Source organism: Lutra lutra, chromosome 11 (assembly GCF_902655055.1).
Source record: "Lutra lutra chromosome 11, mLutLut1.2, whole genome shotgun sequence".
NCBI classification, from domain to species: domain Eukaryota; kingdom Metazoa; phylum Chordata; class Mammalia; order Carnivora; family Mustelidae; genus Lutra; species Lutra lutra.
Window position 1 is genome coordinate 5,240,271 of NC_062288.1, and position 26,574 is coordinate 5,266,844.

General features: G+C 50.9%; 1 protein-coding gene across 3 annotated transcripts in view; it reads right to left on the minus strand.

Moving 5' to 3' along the window:
* The window catches only part of DDC (dopa decarboxylase), a 79,557-nt gene that overhangs the window by 47,647 nt on the left and 5,336 nt on the right, over window positions 1-26,574 (minus strand). Inside the window, exons 2-5 of one of the 3 annotated variants that reach the window (XM_047695311.1) lie at window positions 23,398-23,447; window positions 9,719-9,946; window positions 6,950-7,063; window positions 4,597-4,716 (exon numbers count right to left, since the gene is read on the minus strand). In XM_047695311.1, the coding sequence (XP_047551267.1) occupies window positions 4,597-4,716; window positions 6,950-7,063; window positions 9,719-9,919 (435 nt within the window). In that variant the 5' untranslated portion in view covers window positions 9,920-9,946; window positions 23,398-23,447. Of the gene's footprint in view, window positions 1-4,596; window positions 4,717-6,949; window positions 7,064-9,718; window positions 9,948-23,397; window positions 23,448-26,574 lie in introns of all 3 variants that reach the window. The other 2 variants (XM_047695312.1, XM_047695309.1) reach the window with 2 other exon arrangements.

The window sequence follows — 26,574 nt, forward strand, 5'->3', positions numbered from 1 at the left end:
AGGCAGAGGCCTTTGGCATTGCTTTGACTGTTTTGCATAACCCCTCAGCCAGCACCTCTGGGCACTTAGCTTGGTGCACGTGCTGCCCTTCCAAGCAGAGGGCAGGGGTCCCCACATGTACAGCCTTGTCCCCCTTTCCCATGGCTCACGATCACCACATCTTAAGTAAATCCTAGGAGAAATCCAGGAGCCGAATAGTTTAACATTAGAAAGGAAAAAAAAAATAAGAGAATGTAGATTTTTGTCGAGTATGAGAGATTTATAAGCTTTCAAGGTTTTGCAGAGAAATCTACAAAGGCACCTGGCATGCCTTTTCCCAGGGAGTCCTCCCAGTGTGGCCTGGAGGAGGAGAGCAGGACCAGCATCGCTGCCCAGCTCTGTGCTCATCACTACTTGGACAGAAACATCTGCATTTGTTTGTAAAATGAGGTGCATTTGCCGGGAGACTCAGAAGCTCGCAGTCAGCAGACTCACACAACTAATGTCAACACCTTAACTCTAGCAAAGCGCTAGGGAGTGCTACAGTCTTCAGGGCACTTGGGGGCTCAGTTGCTGCATGTCTGCCTTTGGCTCAGGTCATGATCCCAGGGTCCTGGGATCGAGCCCCACATCAGGCTCCTTGCTCGGCAGGAAGCCTGCTTCTCCCTCTCCCACTCCCCCTGCTTGTTCCCTTTCTTGCTGTCTCTCTCTGTCAAATAAATAATTTTTTTTAATAAATTTTTTAAAAACAATGACGACAACAACAAAAAAGAACGCTACAACCTTCGCACATGTGCGGCTGGGAGTGGGTAAAAGAGGACTTGGCTTCTGCACCCGCCATGCCTTCCCATGTCATTTGCACAATAACTGTCTTTAAATTCTGTCATCAGGGATGCCTGGGTGGCTCAGTTGGTTAAGCAGCTGCCTTCGGCTCAGGTCATGATCCCAGCATCCTGGGATCGAGTCCCACATCGGGCTCCTTATTTGGCGGCGAGCCTGCTTCTCCCTCTGCCTGCCATTCTGTCTGCCTGTGCTCGCTCGCTCTCCTCTCTCTCTGACAAATAAATAAAATCTTTAAAAAAAAAAAATTCTGTCATCATCAGGCAGGAAATGGGTGCCCGGCAAGAAGGGAACTAACCTGGTCCAAGTGAGCAGCTAGCAAGTGGCAGGGGTAGAAGTGAGCCCCAGCTGCCCTTCCAGGAGGGGGGGGGTCCCCACATGTATAGCCTTGTCCCCCTTTCCCACTGGTGATGTCCACCATCTTAAGTAAATTCTAGAAGAAACCCAGGGGCTGGACAGTATTAACATTAGAAAGGAAGAAATAAAAGAAGGTAGATTTTTGCCATGGATGAGAAATTTGTAAGATTTTAGGGTTTTTGCAGAGAAATATACAAGAAAATCATTAGGTCACCCTCCCCTGTTAACGTTTTCTCTTCCTTTCCCTTCATCGATCCTGATTTCCTCTTCCATTTTATCATTTCGATGCTTTCACTCATTCTTTTAAGTCAATGCATATCCTTCGGGAGACGGGTGAAGTGTGAACATAATTTAGGTTTACTCAGAGTTTTGAAGCTCAAGCGCATGGGCGCGAGTCTACAGGATATCCTCTCTTGATCTGGCCTGTGAGGTGGGTTTTGCGTTTCTTCAGGCCATCTTTGTAGAAGTGGTGTTAGAAGAAAGGTTTCCAGACGTGGTTAAAGAAACAGGGCTGGCAAGGCTAGGTGGGCCTCACAGGGAATCCGAGCTCCCTGAGGGCAGGCACTGGGCCTCCCACTCCAGGGGCCTGGGCTTCCTCCTGAGCCCGGCAATGTGTGCGTCCTGGACCCACTGGCTCATTCCTTCTCATTGGAAGTGAACCATGAGAAGCTTCCTGAAAGACGCAGCTTCTCCGTGCTGTGCTGAATTATCTATCTGCCTTGTTCTGCCCCCAACACCCACATGGGACTGCAGCCCCCCCCCACCTTCCACCCTCTGCCTGAGGCCTTGACCCCCAAAGGTCTGCTCTCCCCTGATCCACTTACTAATGAAAGGCTTTGAATGGCCATGCTGATTCGCTCTGGGGTTTGCCTCTGGGCTCTGTCCAGGTGCTGAAACATAAGTCCCCCCCCCCCCTCCCGCACCACTTCACGCAACCGAAAGTGATTGAACACATACAATGGCCCAAGGAAGGAATGAAATTCTCATCGGAGTCTCTAGAGCTCAGAGGCTCCCCAGCAGCCCACAGGCTCAGCCCTAGAACAGGAATCAGGCAGATTTTCGGCCCTTTGTGGGAAGGCCAGCTTTGCCAGGGAGCGGGGAGTAGGGCGTCTGTTCCAGAGTGAGCCTGCATAATGACATCTTAGCTTTCACTGCAGCAGACAAAGGTTGCCACGCAAGCAGGAGGAAATGCTGGTGACAAGTGACTCAGGGGCCAGAACCGCCCTTTCCGCCTCTGAGTGTTTCAAGTGTCACCCCACACGCAGTGAGCAATTGGCTTTTCTTCCACAAGAGCTTTCAAACCCAATTAAGAGACCGTTTTCCGGGCAGGTTCGTCCAGCTCAGAGGATAATTTGCCATTTGACTCTGTCGCCTGTCACTGTGCTGACGTCTAGAAGCTATGACAACAGCCCGGAGGGGCACAGTGTCCCCCACAGCTCTGGCCCCATGGCTGTCACCAAGCCGTGCTGTCTGGGGCCTCACGGACTGCAGACAATCAGCCTGGTCAGCTGGGAAGGTGGGCTTCCGGCTGCAAACAGGGATGGTCGCCTGTGTTCTTCAGCAAAACTGGGGGAATTGGGATTTGACGCCAGGGGCCAAAAGATGCCAGGACGATCCCCAACGATGCTGGGGCTGCCGGTATCTCTGCAAAATGGGATTGTCTTTAAAGTAAAGAAAATTGCAAGATAGAACCTCTGGACACTCGAACCCAAGCAAGGAGTCAGGGCTGAGCTGGTGGAATTTGTGGTCACCTGCCTCTAGTTAGCTCGTGCTCTGGGCATGATATGCCCCCTTTCTTGGCTCTAGGTCCTTCAGCTAGGAGAAAACTTCTTGATAATGCAGTCAACCCTCATAAGTATTTGCAGGTTGAAGAGGGTCACATAAAGCAGCAGGAATAAGCCTAGCCCAGAGAAGGCATTCAGTAAAAAGTCACTGTCGGTATAAAGGGCACACCTGAGATTACGGGGTATTTGTAAGATTTTTGAGAAGCATCAAATTAGAAGAATCATCCCAGACTTGCAAGTGGAGAACCTTCCACATCTGTGGTCAGAGGGAGACGTGACCGTGAGAGAGGGGCCGGATATATAGAATGCTGTGGGCTTTGGAGATGGAAGAGGGGCCATGATCCAGCACTGTGGGAAGCTTCAAGAAACTGGAAAAGATAAGGAACGATTCTCGCCTGGAGCCCCCGGGTGTCAGACACCTGGCCTACAATGTTGTAAAATGATAGTTTTGTGCTGTTTCTTTTTTTAAAATTCTATTTATTTGTTAGAGAGACAGAGGGAGAGCACAAGCAGGGGAGCAGCAGAGGGAGAAGCAGGCTCCTCACTGAGCAGGGAGCACAAGGCAGGGCTCAATCCCAAGACCCTAAGATCATGACCTAACTGAAGGCAGACGCTTAACTGACTGAGCCACCCAAGTGTCCCAGGTCTGTGCTGTTTTAAGCCACCAAAATTTGTGACAGCAGCAACAGAAAACAGACATATGGAGGTCAGAAGCCCTGGTCTGGACCTGCTCCCTACTTGACTTTGGCCGCACCAGGCAGGTGATCGCACACAAAGGCACCCGGGCTTCAGAGTTTTCATTGGCCGGTGGGCAGAGTTACAGCTGCCTTAACTGATTCTCCAAGCCTTTAAACTCAACGGTGCTCGCCCGATTTCATTATCATATACTTGATCCCAGAAAAATGATGCCAAGCAAGATAGTGGGTCCACCAGAGCCCATCATCCATGCTGGGAAGTGAAAAGAGCATAAAGCCCACGTCTCCTTGGTGGCATTTGTCCTGAGCCTCCCGGTGGGAAAGACGTGGACCGCCCCTGCTGCCTGACTTGTCCCTGACAAACCCTGGGACGTCGTCGCTGTCACCAGCACACGTCCAGTGAAGAAAATGAATGACACGGGGTGTAGAGAAGGTGGCCACGTCAGATGACCTTGGTTCTCATGGATACAGCACTTTCTAGAAGCCTTGGAATGACTCGGTCACAGCTGCACTCACCACTCAGAGGACGGTGATCTGGGGGGTGGCAGTCACAGCCCTGTGGTCAGACAGATGTGGACTGAGAGCCCAGCTCTAGAACTTACCAGCGGGAGGTGGCTGGTGGGCTGGGCCCTTCACAGCTCTGAGCCTCAGGCCCCTTGCCTGTCAAGTGCGGTGAAAAGGGCCCTAATTCCTAGCCTTTTATAGAATTAAATGAATTAAAGCTTGGAAATCACTCAGGAGCAGCTTTGATCTGCGGAGCCTGGGGGAGGGAGAGGTGGACAGCCCCGGGACCCAATCCAGGTCCAGAGGCTTCCTAACTGCTTGTTTTCCAGAAGGTCCCATAGAAGCTCAAGTGGCTCTTTTTTCCCACTTGCCACCACGGCCCTGGCGTGGAGCCCCAGTGTCCCGGGCAGCTGGGCACCCCTTCCCTGCTGTGTTACCTGGATCACTCCACCCCCTTCTCCCACTTGTCCGGCCAAAAATGCCTCTGGCAGCTTCAGCATCTTCCCCAGCCAGTCCATCATCACCGTCTCCAGCTCTGTGCACGCCGGACTTGCGGCCTAGCGGGGCAGGAGGACAGGGATCAGCCGCCTGTCAGCTTGTCATAAACAGGTACCCTCTGTCACTTAGAATCTCAGCGTCAGTTTCCCAAAAGGCCCCCGTCTGGGGGGGGGTGGGTTAATGTGGTGGCATGTTCTCCCATCTGGGGGTCCCAGGGAGAAACTTCAACAGAGACTGCCCCCCACTAACTGGGCACAGCAGCAGGACTCCTCCCTCTGGCAGCTCTCAAAGCAATACAGGGGACCCCTCTGGGCACATGCTGTGCAGAGAGCTTAGCACATGTGACATCCCTCTCCTCTCTCACCCTCAGAGAACTGAGGAACCCACAGTGACCAGATCCCAGATCTGCCCCAGAAGGGACAGTGACCTCCCTATCCCCCACCCACAGACTTGGGTCCCAGGGACACCCTCGTCTCCCCACTCTTCTCTGCCACACATCTCTAGACACTGGTGTCAAAACAATGGGCCAGGTCTTGCAGGATTTGGGGAGCAACAGGAGGTTTACTCTTCCACTGAACCCCAGATTAAAATCTCCCAGTTCCAGATGCTGTTCAAATGTCTGAAATGAGCTGAAAGGACTTTCAGACAAGTGCTCTTTGACTAAGACTCGTGGGGGAATGGCCAGGAAGGAAGGTTCAGGCCAGAATAACCCCTTTGGACTGGGCTGTTCTCCACCAGCACCACGTGCAACCCCATCTAGGCATCCGTGTATACACAGAAGGATCTAGAAAGACGCACTGGTGGATTCTCCTTCAGTCATAAGGGAGTGCAGTGAGGATGCAGTCCGGGAGGTGGGTTCCAGGTGGCCCGAGTCCCCTGGGAGCTCCCCAGGTCAGGCCACTGACCTCAGCTTTTATGAGCTGGAGATGGTGTTCTGCCATTTTGGACACTCCTCTGTCATTGCACAGGGGAGAGGGTAGGTTGGCCTTGGTCCCCCACCCAGGGGTGCACACCAGCTTGTGACGCATGGCTGGGAAGTGGAGCAGAATGTTCTGCCTGCTAGTGTGCCCCAGGGGAGGGTCCTACCCCATCCCAGTCAAGGTCAGTTCCGGGCGTGGGAAGTGCACTCACGTTAGGAACTCATGTCTTGGCCAGGGGAGCCAAAGGGCAGCCCACCCAGGCTCCAGAGGAATCAGAGTGTCCTCAGAAAGCACATGCACCATGGGATAGACGCTGAGTCACAGGGACAGGAGGGACAGGATGGCTCTGGGCTAGCAGGGCTAATGAAACCTGCCACAGTAGCTTATGAAAGAAAGTGTCCTTCAGAAGGGGGTGCTCATCAGAGACACAGGGAGGTGACTAAGGCCACCCGGTCCATGCTCATGCTGCTTTGGGTACCTGGCAGAGAGCAATTCAGAGACCCACGGCAGGGAGCCAGGGATGACCCTCCCCCAACCCTTCCTGGGCAGCTGACTTGGTCCCCCAGGAAGTCTCGTCTGAAGAACCAGCAAGTCAGGTGGGAGTGGGGGGCAAGGAGACGCTAACATGTCCTTCCCCTGCCATGGGTCCTGGGTCAGCACGAGTCAGCACCCACGAGTACGCTCAGCTCCGAGGCACCAGCCACTCTGGTGGCACTCTGGACACAAGAGGCCCTGGGATCCCTGATGCTGTCGGCCTGCCACTTTGCTTCTGAGTGCTCTGCATTTAGGGTGGAGGGAATCCTTCCTGCAGCGCCGGACCTGGAAGCAGGGGGCCGGAAGGAAGAGCCGAGCCGGCCCCCTCCTCTGGCATTTTATCTCCAGATAAGGTGGTGCTGGGACTGCTGGCGTGGGGAGCGGGAGCTGACCCCATTTCCAGAGCCACCTGCCCCTCATGGCTCCACACAGCTGATGGGCAGGGGCCTCTCCAGGCTGCCAACAGATGGGATGAGCCCCGGGCAGCTGCAGGGTATACACAGATCCTCTGGAATGCTCGGCAGGAATGCAGATTCCCAGGCATGGGCTGCAGAAACTCCAAGGCCTCGGTTGTGATTTCAATTCATACCAAGTACCTCGAAAAAAAGTGCTGCATGCAGAATTGGGCTTTCTTTTCCTAGAAAGGAGACTTTATCTCGTTCTATTTCCCTGAATTCCAAATTCCCTCACAAGAAACTCTCTCCAAGGCTGAGACCCTCTCCGTCCCCGCAGGTGCCACAACTACCTGCTCAGGTCCTATGGGCCCAGGAGCCCTGTCCCCACGGCAGCATGTCCCACCCTTGCCAGAATCCCCCAGGATCCCCCCTGCCGAGCTCACCCAGGAGAAGCCGATGCAGCCGATGGCCCCACAAAGTATGTCGGCAAGCAGGGCTGGGTACGAGTTGGCCGTGGGGAAGTAGGCGAAGAAGTAGGGGCTGTGCCAGTGGGTCACCTGTGTGCAGACATCAAGGTATGAGGGAGCCCCGCCCTGCGTGAGGAGGACCCAGGGGCCCTCCGTTGGCCCTCATGGCAGGTGAGGTCTCCCAGCTTCTGGCATGCTGCCAGACCCAACGGAGGGCCCTCATGGCAGGTGAGGTCTTCCAGAAGCTGCCCTATATTTTAAATTCTGGTTAGGTGCCCCCATCAGAGAACGAACAGAAACGGAAACCCCATCTCTCCAGGTAGAAGCCTGGCTTTCCTAAAACGGCTCTAAAAAAGTAAAATCCGTATTAGAGAAAAAACCAAGCCTGATTTCACAGATTGTTCAGCTGGCCTTCCTGCCGTGGACTCACTCTCCTATGCAAGGCATCCCCTCGAGCAACTGCAACTCCGTCATCCCCCATATCTCTCCTCTCCTCTGTCTCCAGCCTGGGTGGGGGTCCCAGGCTGAGGCAGCAGTGGGGCCACACCAGGGTGTTGGGGGGAGTGAGGGGCCAGGAGCCCAGCCAGCCCACTGGGAGTGGGAGGATCTAGGACTGGGAACGAGGGACTGGCTAGGAATATCTCAGAGTCTGGGAGGAAGATGGAGGAGGGGAGAAAGTGGGGACCGGAGGGGCAGTGCCTGCTTGTTTTAATTGTTCTTGCTGTTGACCAGCCTGTCAGGTGGGGAACAGAATAAATAAAGCATTTAAGACACCTTCCACCCTGAGGGGTGGAGGGGTTCTGCCAACGCTCCTCGTTTTCTTAGTCTGGAGAAAAATGCAAATACTTCTTCTTTCATAAACTAGTTACTGATTGTCTATTGGACCCCATGTGGCCCAAAAGACCACTCTGGTTGTGAAGGCAACTCACTGGGAGCTCTCTGAGAACTGAGAGTGGTCCTGGGGACTTAAGACCAGTCCTGCTGCCACCACGGTCACCCGGACCCCAGGCTGAGGTCAGGGACACTCCTCAGGAGGACCAGGCGCTAGCATGGATCCTCCTGGAGCACAGAGTGGGTGGAGGGATGGACACGTATCGCAGAAAACCAGGGAGGACCAGGGCATTCAGCCTGGGGTGGGTTCAGGTTTGGCCAACAGCTTGTGGGGACTGAGAAGGAGGGAAGAATGGTCTGGAGACAGCTAGAAGCTCAGCACAGTCCCAGCGTGGGCAGCTCAGGCAAGAGAGGCTGCCAGTGGACCTGAGGGAGCATAGGGAATGCCAGGCGAATACCATGGAATACCAGGGCTGGTGAGATACTTTCGGGGGCCCAGAAAATATTTTAATTTCTTTGAAGAATCAGGAGAAAGAAGTAAACATTCAGGTCCAGGGGACAAAATGAATCTAATGCAAATGTTTTCGTGTTCATGACAATGCCTTCGCAAATTACAAATTCCCGCATTTCTACAGAGGAAGCGGCCCCTTCACCCTGTCCCCTCCCTGCTTGCCCTGACGCCTGGCAATGGGCAACTGGGGATCTGTGCCTTTGCTTTCACTCTCAACTGAAGCTCACACCACGCTCCAGATGGATAGTTCTGCGTTCACTCCTCACACCTGCGGGCAGGAGCCCCGAGAGGTCACCTACTGTCCCTGCAACCCACCCAGGGACCCAGGGACTCAGGACAGTGCATGTACCAGTGCAGCTGGGACACTGCTGAATGCCCCCTTCTCACTCCTCCAGAAATCTCCAAATTCCATCGTCTCCCACATTCCCCGTCATGGAACATGCTTGTGCCCCCAAATTTCTGTGTTGAAGCCCTAACTCACACTGTAATGACATTAGGAGTGGGACCTCTGGGGGCCCTGGCAAGGAGGAGAGGGATGCCCAGAGGTGGCTGTCGGCAAGCCAGGCTGAGAATCCTCACAGGAACCAAATCCGCAGGCACATTGATCTCGAATTCCCAATCTCGGGATTATGAGAAGCAAATAAATGTCTGTGGTCCGAGCCACCCAGACTGGAGTGTTTTGCCACACCCCTGCCTGACATTTAACCACATCTCCCCTGGAGGGGCTTAGTGCCTTAGTGCAGAGCGACTCAGAGTGTTTGCACAACCTCAAAGGCGAGAACAGGAATCCCGTGCTTTGCTCCAAGCACAAATGTCAAGGGAAACCCCTGGGAGGTGGAAAGTGAGCAGCTGGTCTGAAAGAGGCAATCAGGTCAGGAGGAACAGCCCTGCCCCGGGTCAGTGGCCCTGTGACTCAGTGGCTTCAGATAAAGATGTCTGCCTCCATGGACAGAATTTGCACAGAAGCAGGGGCACGCCCCGCCCCCTCCCATTCTCAAGTAAAATAAATAATGTCTTCCAGGCATGCAATTTGCCTTGCTGAACACAAGAATGTTAGGAAGGTGCTTGCTCTATTTTGAAACAAGCCATCAGGGGTGGAAACGAAGTTCCTATGAGGGCTCACGCACGTACCCTGGGCTCAGAGCGGGACCCGACCTGGGGATCTATGGGGAAAAGCATACTCACTGCCCTGGGAGCCCGCACAATCCGGGGCACAGTCTTGGCTCCATCGCTTACTAGCTGTGTGACCTCAGGCTGATCACCTAGCCTCTCTGGGCTTCCGCTGGCTCACCAGCAAGGTAGCTGTGAGGACAGGTAGCATGACACATGTGACGTGCCTGATGCCCAGTAGGTGCCACCTTAATGCTAGCCCTTCCGTTTCGCAGCCTGGGGTCCAGACTTACCCCCGGCATGATTATCTTCTCCACATCGTTGAGGATGTCCTCAAACATGTCGGGCTCCTCAGGGGCAGAGGTGGGGATCAGGGGCCGCAAGTAGCCGGGCTCCACGTCGGGGTAGACCTGGCGCCCCTCGATGCCGTCCAAGTAGTCAGCCACGAAATCCACCATCTCCTTCCCTCTCCTTCGGAATTCACCTGAGTTCATGGTGGTCGGTATTCTTCAGAGGCAGAACCTTCACAGCGAGAGAAAATAAATCGGTTAACAACTATGACAATCTTCCAACTGGACCGGGGCAGTTCCCAGAGAGCTGACTGCTCAGACAGCCTGATCGGTGATGGAAACACCCAGAACCCAGGTGGGAGCACTTCCCTCCATGTCTGGATGGGTGGAAACACCACTGGTTTTGGACACACAAACCAAATGCTCATCCTACCATTGGCCGGCTATGCTCGTCTTATCATCTGCATCAGTGAACGGGGCTCGAAGCACTCACTTCTCGTCCTGGTCCATTCCAACCCCCATGACAAGCACCAACCAAGTCCCGCCCTGTTCCTCTATAGCCATCAGAAAGACAGGTAAGTGTAACCCTCTGAGCCTCTGTGCCCATGTGAGAGTTGAAGGTGACAAAGCTGATTACTCAGGAAGGTGGGGAGGTGAACTCACACGGTGCGTGTCATGCACTCAAGCCAGAGCCCTGGGTACGTAACCTCCCGTCAGCTTGTTTCTGCTTCCTTTTGATCCCATCCCACCTGGGACCACATTCCTGCATGCAACCTGCTTCCCAGACCCAGCCTTTCCCTTTCTCATGACATCAGGAAGACACAGGTGGTGCCCTGAATACATGGGGCAGTTAGGTTCCATAAAGTCTCCATGGACACCACACTGCCCCCAGGGGAAAGGCAGGGTGAGGATCCTGAATCTCTGGTCACAAATAGGTCAACCAATCAGTACATAATATTGTTGTATTTTTTCAAAGATGCTTTATTTGATATTCATTGATTAAGACTGGACTCATGGCCAGCTGCACTCTAACTCATGCCAGGGAGCTTCCCTAACACATGTGTTTTCTCCCTAAGGCACAAAATGCAACGTACATGCAGGACCCCTACAGTGAGCTTCAGATTTTATTTATTTATATAGAGCAGGAGGAGGGGCAGAGGGAGAGGAAGAGAGAAGATCTCAAGCAGACTCCCTACTGTGCGCAGAGCCTGATGCAGGGGTTAGATCCCAGGACCCTGAGATCACGACCTGAGCCAAAATCAAGAGTCAGATGCTTAAGGGACTGAGTTACCCAGCGCCCCTCTGTGAGCCATTTTAAACAGTGAAACTACCAAGACTAACCCAACCATGTGAACATTGTGACACTACATAGCGTACTTGTTGACATAGGAAGATGGGCTATTGCTTTGCTCTACCTCTGACAGAAGCACAATGAGGGCTAAACTGTGTCATCGAGTTATACTGTGCATGTTGTGAAATGTCAGGAAAGCATCATGAGTATGGATTTCGGGATTACAATTTTAGCACATAGGTAAATTTGCAGGGAGGAGATCTGTGAATAATAAGAACTGGCAGTATTTTCAAAACAGGGAACTGGGACGACACAAAGAAAAGTATTCACCTGGAATCCCACCATTCAGAATTCTGATGCATGTCCTTACAGAATGCTTCCTGCATTTCTAAGGGACCACTGGGTGCTGAGCAAGGGGTGCATTTTTAAATTTCTCCCACAGTTCAAAGAGTCATAATTCAGCATTGACTTTTCCATGGGCATACGTGTTGGGTGGGGGTGATTCCACACCTTCTGTACATAGCACAGGTGATGAAGTTGGTATCAGAATGCCAGCATATCTTCTATCAATTCCCATTGTCCATGCTGGGTTTCTATGGATTTTTCTTGACCTTATTTATGAGATAAGAGTTGTTAAAGAGAAATAACTCACCAGACACTTATTATGCACAAGAAGATTTTATTCAAGACTACTGCCATGGAGAAGAGACTGAATTTAGCTCCCAGTGCAACAGGGGAAGGTGGTGGATTCATAGCCAACAGGTAGGGTAAGGAGTAGATGAACATGACTCAGAGAAACTCGGTTCAGGGTCCAGGGTGAGGAAAGAAGACCTGGATTGGATATCAAGGGTAGAGCCTTCCTGGAAGAGCTGGCTGGCGGGATTCTTTGCTAAACCTGGGCTCAGCATGCTGAAGTAAGCATGAATGAAGATGGCTCACGGAAGCAGGTCTGAAGTTTGCTCAAGGAGGGCTTCTTGGAGGAGGTGAGCCAGTCTGAGGATGCCTTTCCATGCCTCGGTGTTCTCTCCAGTCTCCAGGATGCTTTCCTCAGAGCACTCCCTGGTACATGAGTTAAACTTTCCTAGGTTGCTTCAAGATCAGCTGTTAGATCAAACCCTTATTTCTGTGTTATTGTTTGGGGATACATTTTGCATCTAGTGAATGAATGAGTCACAGCGACTGGGACATAAAGTATGGTTCTAAGTTGTAGCAACAGTGAACACTAAAAACCTATGATCACCTGGAGTTCCCGTTTGTGTTTATAAGCTCGGGGCCAAGGAGAGCACGGCTTCTCGTCTGGGATATCACAGCCAGACTTTCCAAAGTCTCTTAGAGCCACAGAGCTTTATCGGCATAGCCCCTGGTATATAATTCCCTGGGTCTGCAGGCTTCGAAACTGATTTTTCATTCAGAGTGACTGATTATTTCCAATTTTGCACAGAGAGTAAAACTTGCTTTTTAAAAACCCCAAAGTATTTGAAGTTGACATGATTCCAATTCAACTAGAACTGCATACATTTGCAGGTGTTTTTGCTAGCTAGCTTGCTTTTCACGAAGCACTTTTGCATGTGCGTCCCACATTAATAAATACTTTTCCAGCATGTGGTTTCTCATTCTTGCTTGTATTTCACAGTTTACGTGTGCTATAGTCACAATACCCTTCAATTGTTGAACATTTGGGTCAGTCCCAGCAGCCTTCGGAGAAAGTGCTGGGGGAGCCCAGTGGCCACCATGTCAGGATTGAAAGCCAAAAGCCTGTGACTCAGATGTTTACTGGTTGGACCATCTGATGTCAATCGCCACCGTGGCAAACCTGATCTGAAAACAAAATTCGTGGTAGTAACAGCATGACCTCAAAGGACTTTTTGGTGACAATTGAATAGTACATGGCAACAGCTTTGAACAGTGACATTCAATAAATGTCAGTTATTGGCATTTCTGTAAAACACTGGCAGGTACAATGTACATTTCTGCACACTTTGTTCTGCATTACGGTTTTCTGAAAGGAAGAGCGTCGACCTAAAGTTTCTACGGAACAAAGTCTTATAGAAATACATATTTTTGGTGTTTCAAAGTTACATGGCGGGACACCTGGGGGGCTCAGTGGGTTAAGCCTCTGCCTTCAGCTCAGGTCCTGATCTCAGGGTCCTGGGATCGATTCCCACATCAGGCTCCCTGCTCAGTGGGGAGCCTGCTTCTCCCTCTCTCTCTGCCTGCCGCCCTCCTTGCTTGTGCTCTCTCTCTCCCTCTCTTGTCTGCCAAATAAATAAATAAAATCTTTAAAAAAATAGTTTTAAATCCATCATCTAAAAACAAACAAACAAGCAAACATATAAATAAAGCTCCAAGGCCACATCTCTCCCCAGAATTCTAGCTCCCCAGAGTGTTCTCCCAGTAGAAATGTATGACAGTGCTCGGTCTGCTGTGCCGCGGCCAACACTGGGTTTGGGCAACTTCCTTTTAAGCTTTACTGGCCTCATAGGTATCTATGAATCTGTTTTACTTGGATTAATAGTTTTTTTTTTTTAAGATTTTATTTATTTGTCAGAGAGAGAGAGGAGAGAGAGCGAGCACAGGCAGACAGAATGGCAGGCAGAGGCAGAGGGAGAAGCAGGTTCCCTGACGAGCAAGGAGCCCGATGTGGGACTCGATCCCAGGACGCTGGGATCATGACCTGAGCCGAAGGCAGCTGCTTAACCAACTGAGCCACCCAGGCGTCCCGGATTAATAGGTTTTAACAGGTTTCTCTATTTCTTTGCCGTGTGGATTTCTTTTATGAATAGCTTGTCTCCTGCTTTTATTTAATGGTGAAAACTCTCCTGTAACAGCCATTATGTCTGTGATGTATTTTGCAGACATTTTCTTCATTTTTTTTTTTGTTTGACCTGATTTTGTTGACAATTTTCTTCAGCCCTATAAGAATTTCAGCTTTTATGTAATCGGATCTCATGATCTTTTCCTTTATGAGTTGTACCACGGGAACAACTGTAAAAATGCCCTGTGGAGGGGGCACTAGGGTGGTACAGTGAGTTGAGCGTCTGACTCTTGGTTTCGGCTCAGGCTGTGATCTTGGGGTTCTGAGATCAAGCCCTGTGCTGGGCTCCATGTTCAGCCCAGAGTCTGCTGTGTTTCTCTCTCCCTCTGCTCCCTCCCACTGCGCTCTCCTTCTAAAATAAATAAAATAAGTCTTTAAAAAACTGCCCTGTGGAGTAAATATTCGGATGAGCTCTATGTGCCCTGCTGTGGGTTAGCCCGGAAACTAGCAGAAGACCCAGCATGAGAAAACTGGGCACAATTAAGAAGGACACTTTGCTTCCCGGAGAATCGGCGGCTCCCTTCTACCAGGAACAACCTAGCATGGACGGCCACACGGGGGGCCCCAGGGAAAGTGGACAGACACACCAACTCACCCTCCGAAGAAATATTCCCCAATTGTAAGATGACACCAGCTCGTTATGTTCTCATCACTCTGCCCTCATTCTGCCATTAATTTGCCCATTGATTCCCACAAAGACCTTTGCAGAAGGCTCTTAGGGCCAAAGCCCCAGAGAATCTCGTGCTCATTTTGTAGCTGTTTGATATCTCATGTCCCCAAGCTGGGCAAATATTGGCTGGAATATGCGGACAGTGATAAAGTCTGTGATCGATGTCCCCCCACGCCCTCCTCAGAGCTTCTGAGGAAATAATCTGATCACTGGGCGGGCCAGTCCCTGTGATCTACTTGCCACCGCTGTCATGACTTGTAGGTGCCGGGACTTCAGCTCAACCCAGACCTCTGCACCCCAAGCAATCCACCTGCTTCTCAGTCAGTGCCGGGCAGGGCACAGCTCCAGCCCCACAATCTCAGACAGGTCTGAACGCCCCTGCACCCCCTCGTCCCTCCTGCCTGGCCCAGGACTTGTTTGGTTTTGTGATGTTCTCTGCTAACTGGGCCTTCTCCAAGCTGAGCCCTCAACTGTTGATTTTGGTTCCCAGAGCCACACTGAGCACCTCAAAAGCTTGCTCACTGAGAGAGAGACGAATGAGTGAATGTATGAATGGATGAACAGAACATCAGATCCTGTAAACATTTTATTCTGAAATATGCTCTATTATACCTGTTTCTTCACTTTTAAGATAGCCATAACTACAAGACCATCCTATATCCGCCACAGGAAAAGCCACAAGAGACAAGGGTCCTGGGGCAACCGGGTGGCTCAGTCAGTGAAGCCTCCCTGGGATCGAGCTCTGCATCCAGCTCCCTGGTCAGTGGGGAACTGCTTCTCCCTCTGCCTGCCACTCCCCCTGCTTGTGCTCTCTCTTTTTCTCAAATAAATAAAGAAAAAAAAAATTTTTTAAAGAGAGAAAATGGTCCCCTCGGAACCCTGACCCACCCCCACCGGGGCCCCTCCTGTTTAGTTCATGCTGAGTCTCTGGTCCTCCAGCCTCACTAAGGACTCAGGGTCCCCAGCCTAGACCCTCAGTGTTCACCTTGGCCTTGAACTTCCCTTTCCTCTGGCTCCAGCGGTACCCCCAGAGTCTGGACCAAACTAGCCACAGTGGTTTGGCCAGAATTCAAGCCAGGCCCTAGATCGTGTCTCATAGGTTGTGGATGTCAGGGGGCTGAGCTCCCATGGGACCTCAGTGATGACACAGCTGAACTGGCAGGACCAACCAAGACCACAAATTGGGTGTCAAGGGATGGGGGTGGGAAGTCAGTCCCTCTGGGAGGGTCGGGGACCCACTGCAAGGCCGTGCTCTATGCCTGTCTGTGGTCCTGCTTGCCAGGGCTCAACAGCCATGGTCTTGTTCAAACCCTGGGACCCTGGACACTGCAGCCTTTCCTGGACTTCCTCTTCTAACTTGATAAAAAGAAAAGTGCTTACATTTTTTATACACTATCCCAGGAAAAATGAAGCATAATTAGGATTCAAAACACGCTTCTCCCCCCAGGATGGAGGCCTGTCTCTTTTCCTCCAGCATATCAGTCTCAATCTAGGCACAAAAGTAACTGGACAGATTTTTCCCCCGAATCACCTGGTTTCTTGACGAACATTTCCTCTGTGGGTGAAAAGCATAAATAACCCCAACATGAGAAATGCTTCTAACCCAGACCATGAGGAAGCTTCTAGCAATGGGAGCCTTCTGACAGCAAGAGTGGCTCGCTCTCAACTTGCCTTGAAGGAAAGCCCTGTGCTGTTCCATAACTCGAAAGACTCCAGTTAATGAGTCATTCAGGAGCTTTACGTCATTTAAATTAACATTTTTCTCAGTGACTGTGTAGTGTGTGAGAATCCCAACAAGGCCCCGAGAGGCCATACAGGCAGGGGCATGGCCATCTCTTTAGTGGGGATGGGGCTGAGGCTCATCCTTGCCCTTTCTGACGCTATCTCTCAGCCCCGCGCAAAGGTGCCTGGTGAAAATGCCCACCTCTAAACACTCTTGGGAGATTAAATGGGATAATGATTTAAGTGCCCTTCAGTGTTGGCATTCAGGTAAAAGTTTTTATTAAAACTAGGGGAAATGGTGTGTGTGGAGGGTGGGGGGCAGCGGCAGAGAGGGCAGAAGGAATATACGGAAACTTCCTGAACTTCCTCCTCAATTTTCCTGCAACCCTAAAATTTACCTAAAAACAGTCTATTTTTTCTAAATAAAAATAAACGTATTAACTGAGCAAAAGTACTTCATTTTGTGGGGTAGGAGAGCCAGCAGTGATGGCTCCTCCCTCTCTTTTGATGAAACATGATTTCACCTTTTTCTCCAACTATGGTTCTCAAGATCATCTAGAGAACATTCCATTACATTCCATTACAAAATGGAAATCCCACTGGATGGCAAACACAGCTTCTTTTCTTTTCATTTTTTTAAATTCAATTAATTAACATACAGTGTATTGTTAATTTCAGAGATAGAACTCTATCTCTAGAATTCATCAGTTGCCTATAATACCCAGTGCTCATTCCATCATGTGGCATCCTTCATGCCCACAAGAGGAAATTTGGAAGGACCACAAATACATGGAGGTTAAAGAGCATCGTACTAAAGAATGAATGGGCCAACCATTAAAGAAGAATTAAAAAAAAATTCATGGAAGCAAATGAAAATGAAAACACAACAGATCAGAACCTTTGTGATACAGCAGAGGCAGCCCTAAGAGGGAAGTACATGGCAATACAAGCCTTTCTCAAGAAACAAGAGAGATCTCAAATAGGCAACCTAACCACACACCTAAAGGAGCAGAGAAAGAACAGCAAATAAAGCCCACATCCAGCAGGGGAAGAGAAATAATAAAGATCAGAGCAGAAATAAATGAAACAGAAACCTAAAGAACGTAGAACAGATCAATGAAACTAGGAGTTGGCTCTTTAATTAATAAGATCAATAAACCTTGGGCCAGACTTATCAAAAAGGATAGCGAGAGAGAGGGAGAGAGAGAGAAGGAAAGCACCCAAATAAGTAAAAGCACAAATGAAAGAGGAGAGATCACAACCAACACCAAAGAAACACAAACAATTACAAGAATATATTATAAGCAACTATATGCCAACAAATTTGGCAATCTGGAAGAAATGGGTGCATTCCTAGATACATTCCTAAACCACCAAAACTGAATAGGAAGAAATAGAAATAGAAAATCTGAACAGACCCAGAACCAGCAAAAAAATTGAAGCAGTCATCAAAAATCTCACAGCTTCTTTTTGATCCCTGGTACTCTGGGTTGTGCTCATGGACGCATCAGATTGTGCAGTGAGAGGTGGGTATGGGACTGGGACACGGCTTAGGGCTCAGACCGACTTTCCTACAACTGCTCCTCTTGGAGTCCCCAGTTCAGATCTTTTGCTCTACATGCTTAGCCCCACACTCCTCCAGAAAGCTGTCTTAACAAGTCAAGTCTTGCATGAAGACCTCATGTCACCCACAAGCTCTACAGGCTGCCAAGAAACTCCATAGACTCACTCGGGTAGGAGGAGAAGCCACCACGGTGGGTGATCCCAGGAGGCAGTGCACACGCAGGAGGGAGTGTGGACCCTGAATTCAGAGTCCTAGGTTTGCACCTTCTCTTCATTGCTGATTAACTGGGTGATTTCCAGTAAGACAGGAAGGCCAGTTAACCCCTCAGAACCTCCATGCCCATTCCCACCCAGATAGGAGGGACATGGGGAGCAGACTGTGCTCCCCGAGACAGGACCCACGTCATTCACGCAAAGCAGAGACCTGGTCAGGCTTGCCCAGACAGAGCTGGCACGGGGAGGAGCCTCGGCCAGTGTCACAACGGAGACGGATACCTCTGTCCTCCAACCTCCCACCAGTGCCTCTCACTGGCCAAACTTACAGGATCCAGGTGCCTGGGAGCAGGGGTCAGGAGGGAAGGGGCAAGACTAGAAATACAAGATGGGCTTTCCAATGCATTTAAAGCTTTGTTATGCTTGAGCAATCGCCACCCTAACTTAACAGGTGGGAGATCTAAAATGTTAGGGCCCAGGGATGTCAGGGCCCTTCCCAGATGTGAAGTGAGTGGTGACAAAGCTTTGGGGCACCGTGTCCTTCATGCCAAAGCACCCTTCCCTGTAGCTCCAATAATTACGGCAGGTGCCTCATATTACCCACATACCACTGTCTTCCACTCAGTTAATTTCATGTATACTGGGGTGTCCTTGTTGAAATAGGGACTCTCATCAGTCAGCACAGATATTAGCTCACAGGTGCCCAGCACCATGTGAACCTCGTGGCATGTACTGTTGTTGTTGTTTTAAGATTATATTTATTTATTTATGACAGAGAGAGAGAGAGAGAGAGAGAGAGAGAGAGAGAGAACAAGCAGTGGGAGTGGTAGGAAGAAGGAGAGGGAGAAGCAGGTTCCCCGCTGAGCAGGGAGCCTAATGCAGGACTCGATCCCAGGACCCTGGGATCATGACCTGGGCCGAAGGCAGATGCTTCAACAACTGGGCCCCCCAAGCACCCCTCATGGCATATATTCTTATTAATCTTTGTAATAACCTTGTTAGGACCATTACCATCCCCTCGAACCAATGGAAAGGCCTTGGCACCTAGAGGCTAAGGACACAGCTGGACCCTGCCCCCTGGCCTGGCCCCTCCTGGGTGTAGTGGACTCAAGCACAGGTTTGGCACATCCCCGACAACCGTGGCCAGGGTATGGGTTGACAAACCCTGAGAAAGAAGATATGGTCCCTATATACAATGGAGTATGATACCGCAATCAGTAAGGATGAATACCCAACTTTTGTATCAACATGGACGGGACTGGAAGAAATTATGCTGAGTGAAGTAGGTCAAGCAGAGAGAGTCAGTTGACATATGGTTTCACCTACTTGTGGAGCATGGGGAATAACACTGAGGACACTGGGAGATGGAGAGGAGAAGTGAGTTGGGGAAGGTCGGAGGGGGAGACACACCATGAGAGACTGTGGACTCTGAGAAAGAACTAAATTCAGGAAATGGGTCCCCCCCCCCCCCCCAGAAGCCAGTGAAGAGCTCCCGGACGCCCCCTAGAGGCCGTATGGGTCCAAGCAGCTTCCACAGAGCCTCTGGGGGCTCAGCCCGGGGTCACCAAGGAGGAAAACACAACCGGCTGGCTCCAGCTGCGGCCAAGCCACCTAACCTCTCCACACCCCCACCTCCCGCCTGGAAGATGGACATTATACCGAGGATTCTAAACAAGATGCGTAATCATTAACCCAAGCATAGGAGCTGACGGGCCCGGCGGTTCTACCCGGTCAGTGCGGGACACCCAGGAAGCCTCCTCCCATCTGGCCAGCTTGGCCGGCCTCTGAGGGGTTTCCTGCTACACTGAACAGAATCAGATCTGAGCCTGCAGTTGCCCAGGACTATGCTCTACCTCTTGGCCGCCACCGGGAGTAGAAAGAACGTGCCTCTGGGATCAGAGTCGACAGAAGGGCTTGAATCCTGGCTCTGCTGCAGGAGGCTGCCTGCTTCCTCCCCGGTACACGGGCAGCGGGGTGCTGCAGGCAGAAAGCCCCCGGACTCCAAGGCAGCGTGCAGCTGCCCTTTGTTGCTACTGATGTTGGGAAATCATCACGTTAGAACTCAGACCTGTTCCAGCTGGGTCATCTGGCGGCGACAGAACCCCAGGGCAGTGCAAGGCAAACAGGAGGAAATCCCCGCCAGGGACAAAGACCGAGCCTCCGTGTTTTCCTGGCTGACCGTTCTCACGGGCAGGACCCACAGAAAAATCTGTGTCACGATTTCTCTTTTACTCCCATGGGGACAGACTGCTGCTTCTGTCTGCATCCCTGCAAAATGTATCCTGACACGTGAAGCTGCCTGGGAAATTGATACCTGCAGCAATTTCAGAAGAAAAATACGGGGGCAGCCAACTTGTTGATATTATTCCGATTTATACCTGGCCTTGGACAATTTGGACGGTGGTCACCAAGGTATGTGTATTATTTGGTTCCTTTTTTTCACTTATGCTTCGCATTGGCCCAATTACAGCAAGCAACATTGTGTTCATAAAGCATACACATGTACCCTTATTAACACCTGCTGGGCAGACTTCCCGGGTCGCCCGTCCCTCATCGGCTGCTTGGTTTTCCTATTGGATTTGTCCCTCAAACATGTCAATTCCCAAATGGGATTGAGAGGTGTAAGGCTTTCTGTTCTTTTGCACGCTATTTCTTTCCGGAAGAACAGGGATGATACAAACATGTCACCTGCCCCTCAGCACAGCAAGCACAAACACCCCATCTCTGCTGGCTTTTATTATTGGCTCACACTTTACATTTAAACTTCTTTTCAATCAAAATTGAAATTTTAAAAAATTTTATCACTTTCCTTTGTCTTTGCTATTCTGAAAAGTTTGTATGAGAACCATCCAGTCATTCTGATTCTTAATGTCGCCCCTCCCCTTTCCAATTAATTCCATTCTCTTCCAGAAGACACTTTCCTGGCATGGAAAGCCCCTCTCCTCGCCCTGAAAATGCTCACCCCCTTTCTCTTGCTCTCTTGTAGTCACATTAATAGGTCACAAAAGGCCACCACCATCTGCCTTTTCCATAGACTCAAGGCTATTAAATTATGTTCTGGTTGGTTGCTTTCTTCTTAATAGCAGTCATGCCTGTGGCTAACTCACATATTGATTTATCATCTTTCCCAAATATACAACACCTGCCGTCGGGAGTCTGGTTAGTTGGCTTTGGCACATTCTTCGGGGAGTCTCCGTTTTTTTTTTTGTTGTTGTTGTTTTGTTTTGTTTTTCACAAATCGGGTCAGTGGTAAATATTGACTGAGGACTCCCTCTTGCTCCTTGGAGGGGGTTGCTGGTCTGTCCCCAGTGTTGTTAAAAAAAAAAAAAAAAATCTGTGTTTGAGGCTTCCCCAGGTCAGAGCTCAAGCACACGCTGACCCAGGATTGCCATATCCTATTGTCAGAAAAACCAGATGAGTCACTGCTGCCTAATTTCTGCGAGGCTCGTTGTGTGCCCTATCTCATTTACTGTCTCAACAACCCAGCCCGTGAGTATGATTATCGTCGTCTGACCAAGGTTCAGAGGGGCTGGTGCCCTGACCCAGGCTATACAACCAAGAACGGGAGCACTGGGGGCTGGCGCTATGCTGTGGAGGCTGAAGCCAGCCTCCTCCCCTGATAGCTGTGGCCAGTGGCCATGGGCTCCTGAGCCACCTGCTGCCTCTGCCCACCCAGAGGAGGCTCTGGTCTGGGCTGGAGAGGCAGCGCGTGCCACCCAGAGTGTGGTCTGGGCGCTGCCCTTTCACCACACGCTGGAGCAGGTGCACAGGGGAGAGCTGTGATCTGAGCCCCAACCTGGGCAGAGACGGGCAGAGGCTGGACCAACTTCGCGGTCCTCTGTGGCCCAGGAGAAGTGCTTCCACCACCTCCTCCAAACCCAAGCAAATGCTGAAATTGTTACCCTCCACAGGGCAGTGGTGTCCTCCCCATCTTCACGCCAGCCTTGCAAAGTAGTAATACTATCCCCACCTAGAAATGAGGAAATGGGCTCAGGGAAGCAGGTGGCTGGTCTCAGCCCACACGGCTACAGGCAGTTTCTCTGGTAGGTTTGTGCCCTTGGAACACCAGACCCGGTCCGCTGAGGCCCGGTGCCTGTGCTCTGCCCCCTGATGCCCTGAGCATTGCCCCCCAGAAATGCTAATGAGCAACTCAAGACACTTCACAACCTCTCTAATGTGCAAAGTCTAATTTTCCTGGAGTCTTTCCCCGAACTTGCCACCAGACTCAGTTTCTAAGGTTATAGGGTAAAACCTTCAGAATGATGCACATCCTCGAGAGGGGAAAACAGATGTAAATAAATTCTCCAGCTACTTATCTGATTTGTAAGAGTTTGGAAGGGTTTTTTTTTTTTTTTAATTATTTTCATCAAATGGGCTGTACGCAGAGGCACCCCCAGCACATGTCCGGAAGAGAGAAAGAGGCTGCGGTAAAGGACACAAACTTGCTCCCTTTCAGAACCATCCCGAAACTCACCCTGTCAGAACTGCTCCAGGATGTCTGCTGTATTTGCTGGGGAACTGCACCCCCAAACCCCAGGCAGAGAGGATCTGTTTGTCTCTCCAGCAGCGTGGAAAACCCAAAGAGGCCAGCTTTGATGCTATAACTGGCACCTTTGCTATGGGTTCTGTTTCAGAACGGAAAATGCTGCCCATTTGGAAGGAGAAACCAAGGGGGAGCCCCCAGCTCTCAGAGCTTTTGACAGAGAAATAGGATTAGGGGGGAAGACCTGGATCACTTGCTTGAACTTCCCTTGGAAACTGGAGAAAACAATATTCCCCGGGACAGGGAAGCACTGGGCAGCATTTCACCCCACTCTGACATTCCCACCTGCTGGTGACTGGCTTGTTAATACCATAGTCTCATTATTGACCACCTACTGTGTGCCCCGCCCCTTACAAACATCAAAGCAGGTGTTTACAACCATCTTGCAGGAGGACTGTTAGCTCTCCTGCACGCGGAGGGCAGGAGCCCTGGCAGGGGACATGCAGTGCCCTCCACGCAGCCTGGCTCCACCTGGTTCCTAGCCACCTCCTTTTCCCACCCCATCTCCTGGCCTCCCTGGGCTCCAAATGCACCAGGCACCAGCCTGGAAGCTCCTTTCCACTAGCTTTGTTATGTTGCTATTGTGGCTCAGAGAACACGGGCTAAAAAAACCATCAGAAGTTTCTGCTTCTTTCCCTGACTTGTTGCTTAGAGACACACAAAAAGGCAGGTGACTTGGGTTGGCACCTATGTTTGCAAAAGTTTCCTGTCGTGTGCCCACCGGCCCACAGCGGGATGCTGAGCCATCCTAAGCCAGCTGGAGGAAAACCTCTGGTCCCCGGACCCCAGGGCCACAGCCATCCAGGAACTGGACTGTCCAGTGGGGCTGGTCCCCCGGGCTACAAGGACAAGGAGCAGTACTCACAGGCAGCCCCGCGGTGCTTGCTCGCTCGCTCCCTCTTCTCTCTCCTCTCCCTGTGACGGTTCAAAGACACAGAGGATGTGATTGCCATTTATATAGACAGTGTCCGCCTCCCCAAAGCCAATCAGAGCGGCTTGTTCTGCTCATTTCCCTGGCAGCAGCATCTCCCACCTCCCGCCCTCCTGCTCCTCACCCCAGACTCGAGGGCCGGGTGGGGGCAGAGCAGGACCACGGAGACAGTGGGGACTGCAGGCGGGGGGGTGCAGGGGATGGGAGGCAGAGGGAAAAGGTCACAGAGAAAGGGCTGTGTGTCTCCAGAGCTCTGCGCAGGACCCAGATGCGCGGAGACCTTCAGGGCAACCTCAGAGCAGCAGCAGAGCATCCTGGCTTGTCAAGGAGGAAGGACCAGCGCAGCAAAGCAAGCGAGGAGGACTCACTTGGCCAGCCCCGGCCATCAGAACCCGCTGCCTGGGGGTGGTGGGCGGCTCTGGGGCCCCTCTGTGCACAGGCCAAACCCATTAGTCCAGATCAGAGAGCGGCAGATGCAGGTGAGGGTTTCATCCGATTCATGTGATTCAAAATCCCATTCTTTGGTTAAAAGAAGCCTATAGCGTTCAAAACACAAATGTCTTTTTTTTTTTTTTTTAAGGAGAACATTTTTAAAAACACCTATTAAAGATAGATTTTCTAATGGTTTGTAACCGGTGTGCAATAATGCACTTGGCTTTCTTTTTTAATTGAGGCATGATTGACGTACAATATTGTGTTACTTTTAGGCGTACGGTGTAGTGCTCGGACGTTTGATCCCCAGCCTGAGTCTAGGCACCTGTGTCACCTCTCCAAGTTGATACCATAGGATCAGCTGCCCAAGCTGCCCATTACGTCCCCAGGACGTCTTTCTTTAATAGCAAGAAGTGTGCACTTCCTCACCCCTTCATCCATTCCCCACCCCCACACGCCCGTCCCTTCAGTTCCCTCTGGCAGCTGCCAATCTGTTCTCTGTATCTAGAACTCTGGGTTTTGTTTTGTTTGATCTGTGGTTGAGATTCCACATATGAGTGAGATCGTGTGGTATTTGCTTTCTCTGACTTATTTCACTTAGCACAATGCCTCAAGGCCCATCGCAAATGGCAAGATTTCTTGGGCTCCCTTCTCCATCCCCTCAGGCAGACTGATCAGGGCAGTATACCGGGCAGGGTTCATTTCTCTTTTAAGGTGTGCACAGAGCCCTGGGAACCTGGAAAGGAGGCCTGGCAGAGCCCACCCAGGTCAGGAGGGGCGTGCATTTCCTCTGCTCCCACTGCACGCGCGCGCACACACGTGCAGTACACACCGGCCAGCCGGCCGGGGGCAGAAGCCTTGGAGGGGAGGGGCTGGGCCTGCGGCAGGTGTGGGGTTGACGGGGGGCTGGTGAGGAGCCTCGCACCTGGTGTACAGCTTCATCCCTCCTTCCATGGCTGGGTGGGGGCAGGAGGCTGGGATGCTTCTCATCCCCCAGCCCTGGGAGGGGCTACTACAGATAAGGGGCAGGTAGGACCAGGCACTCCAAGGGAAGAGAGATCACCCTAGCTGGGTCAGCGGCAGCTGAGCCCTGGGAAGGGCTCTGGGGTCTCAGCACACTGCTTGGTAAACCCTGCATGAAGACAGGGAGGCTCTGCAGAGAGGGACAGAGGTGTGGTGAGGGGCTGAACCCAGCACAGACCTCTGGACAAGGGGGTTTGAGAATTGAGAGATATCCTCCATTCCATAAAGAGTCACTATAGTAATACCTGGCATTTGGGGTGCCTGGGTGGCTCAGTGGGTCAAGCATCTGCCTTCAACTCAGGTCATGATCTCCGGGTCCTGGGATTGAGCCCCGAGTTGGGCTCCCTGCTCAGCAGGGGAGTCTGCTTCTCCCTCTGCCTCTGCCCCTCTCCCCAGCTCATGCCCTTTCTTGCCTCTCTTTCAGATAAATAAATAACATCCTTTAAAAAATACATTTGTAAAGGTTTCATTACAGGCATTTCTACATAAAATCATTCAGTCCCTCATAACTGCCTCACAAGGTAGATATTCTCATCCCCATTGTACAGACGAGGAAGCTGAGGCCCAAAGAGGTTAGGAAATGTGGCAAGGTCCCACACAAGCATACTCCTCGCCAGCAGGCCAGCCTGTGCTCATGCTGGATGTAGCAGATCTGCTTGCTGGGTGGCATGCCAGGAAGGGAGGCAGACCATGAAAGAAAAGAGCAGAGAGAGAAATCCACAGTGGTCCACTGGGACCAGTGCTGCAAAGCTGGTGAAGGGGGCACAGCCCAGGCAGGAGCCCTGAATCCGGAGACCCAGCCTGCGTTTGCAGAGAAAGCAAAACCACTGAAAGGTTTCAGGCAGCACACCGCCCTGCCTAATGCAAGTGTTTAAAGAGAAGACACAGGGGACGCTGGGGTGGAGTGGTCAGTTAAGCGTCCGATTCTTGGTTTCCACTGGGGTCATCATCTTGGGGTTGTGAGATGGAAACCGTGTCAGGCTTAGTGGGGAGTCTGCTTGAGATCGTCTTTCTCTCTCTACCCCTTCCCCCCTCCCCCACCGCTTTCTCTCTAAAATAAATACATTCTTGAAAAAAAATAAAAAATAAAAGAAGACTCAGCTCAGGTTTAAGACCTCGGGCTCTGGAGCCTGGGCTTGCTGCTCTGCCCACCCACTGCGATCATGGCAAGACAGGACTTCATGAGGAACAAGAAAATAAAAAAAAATAAAAATAAACATTAAAAAAAAAAAGAACAAGACAATAGGAGTGAATCTAACAAAACCTTAACAAAAGACTTGTAAGACCTGGATGAAGAAACTTGTAACAACTGATGGGACCCATTCAAGTAGATCTAAAAATGGGAATAAATGTCTGCTCCATGTTGTAAACATTTCCATTTCTCTCCACGTGATTCGCAGTCTCAATACCATTCCAATCTAAATCCCAACACAGATTTTTGACTCTAAAATGTAAATGCCAAAGCAGATGTCTACAAAGAGCCAGCATACTCTGCAGAAAGAAGGATATTCCCGTCTTGCTCTACTTATCAAGACAGATGAAACTGTAAAAAAAAAATAATAATAAAATAAATAAATAAATAAATCATGATTTTGATGCAAGGATAGATGCCTGACCAATTAAACAGAATAGAGAGCTGGGAAAAAACCCCACCAA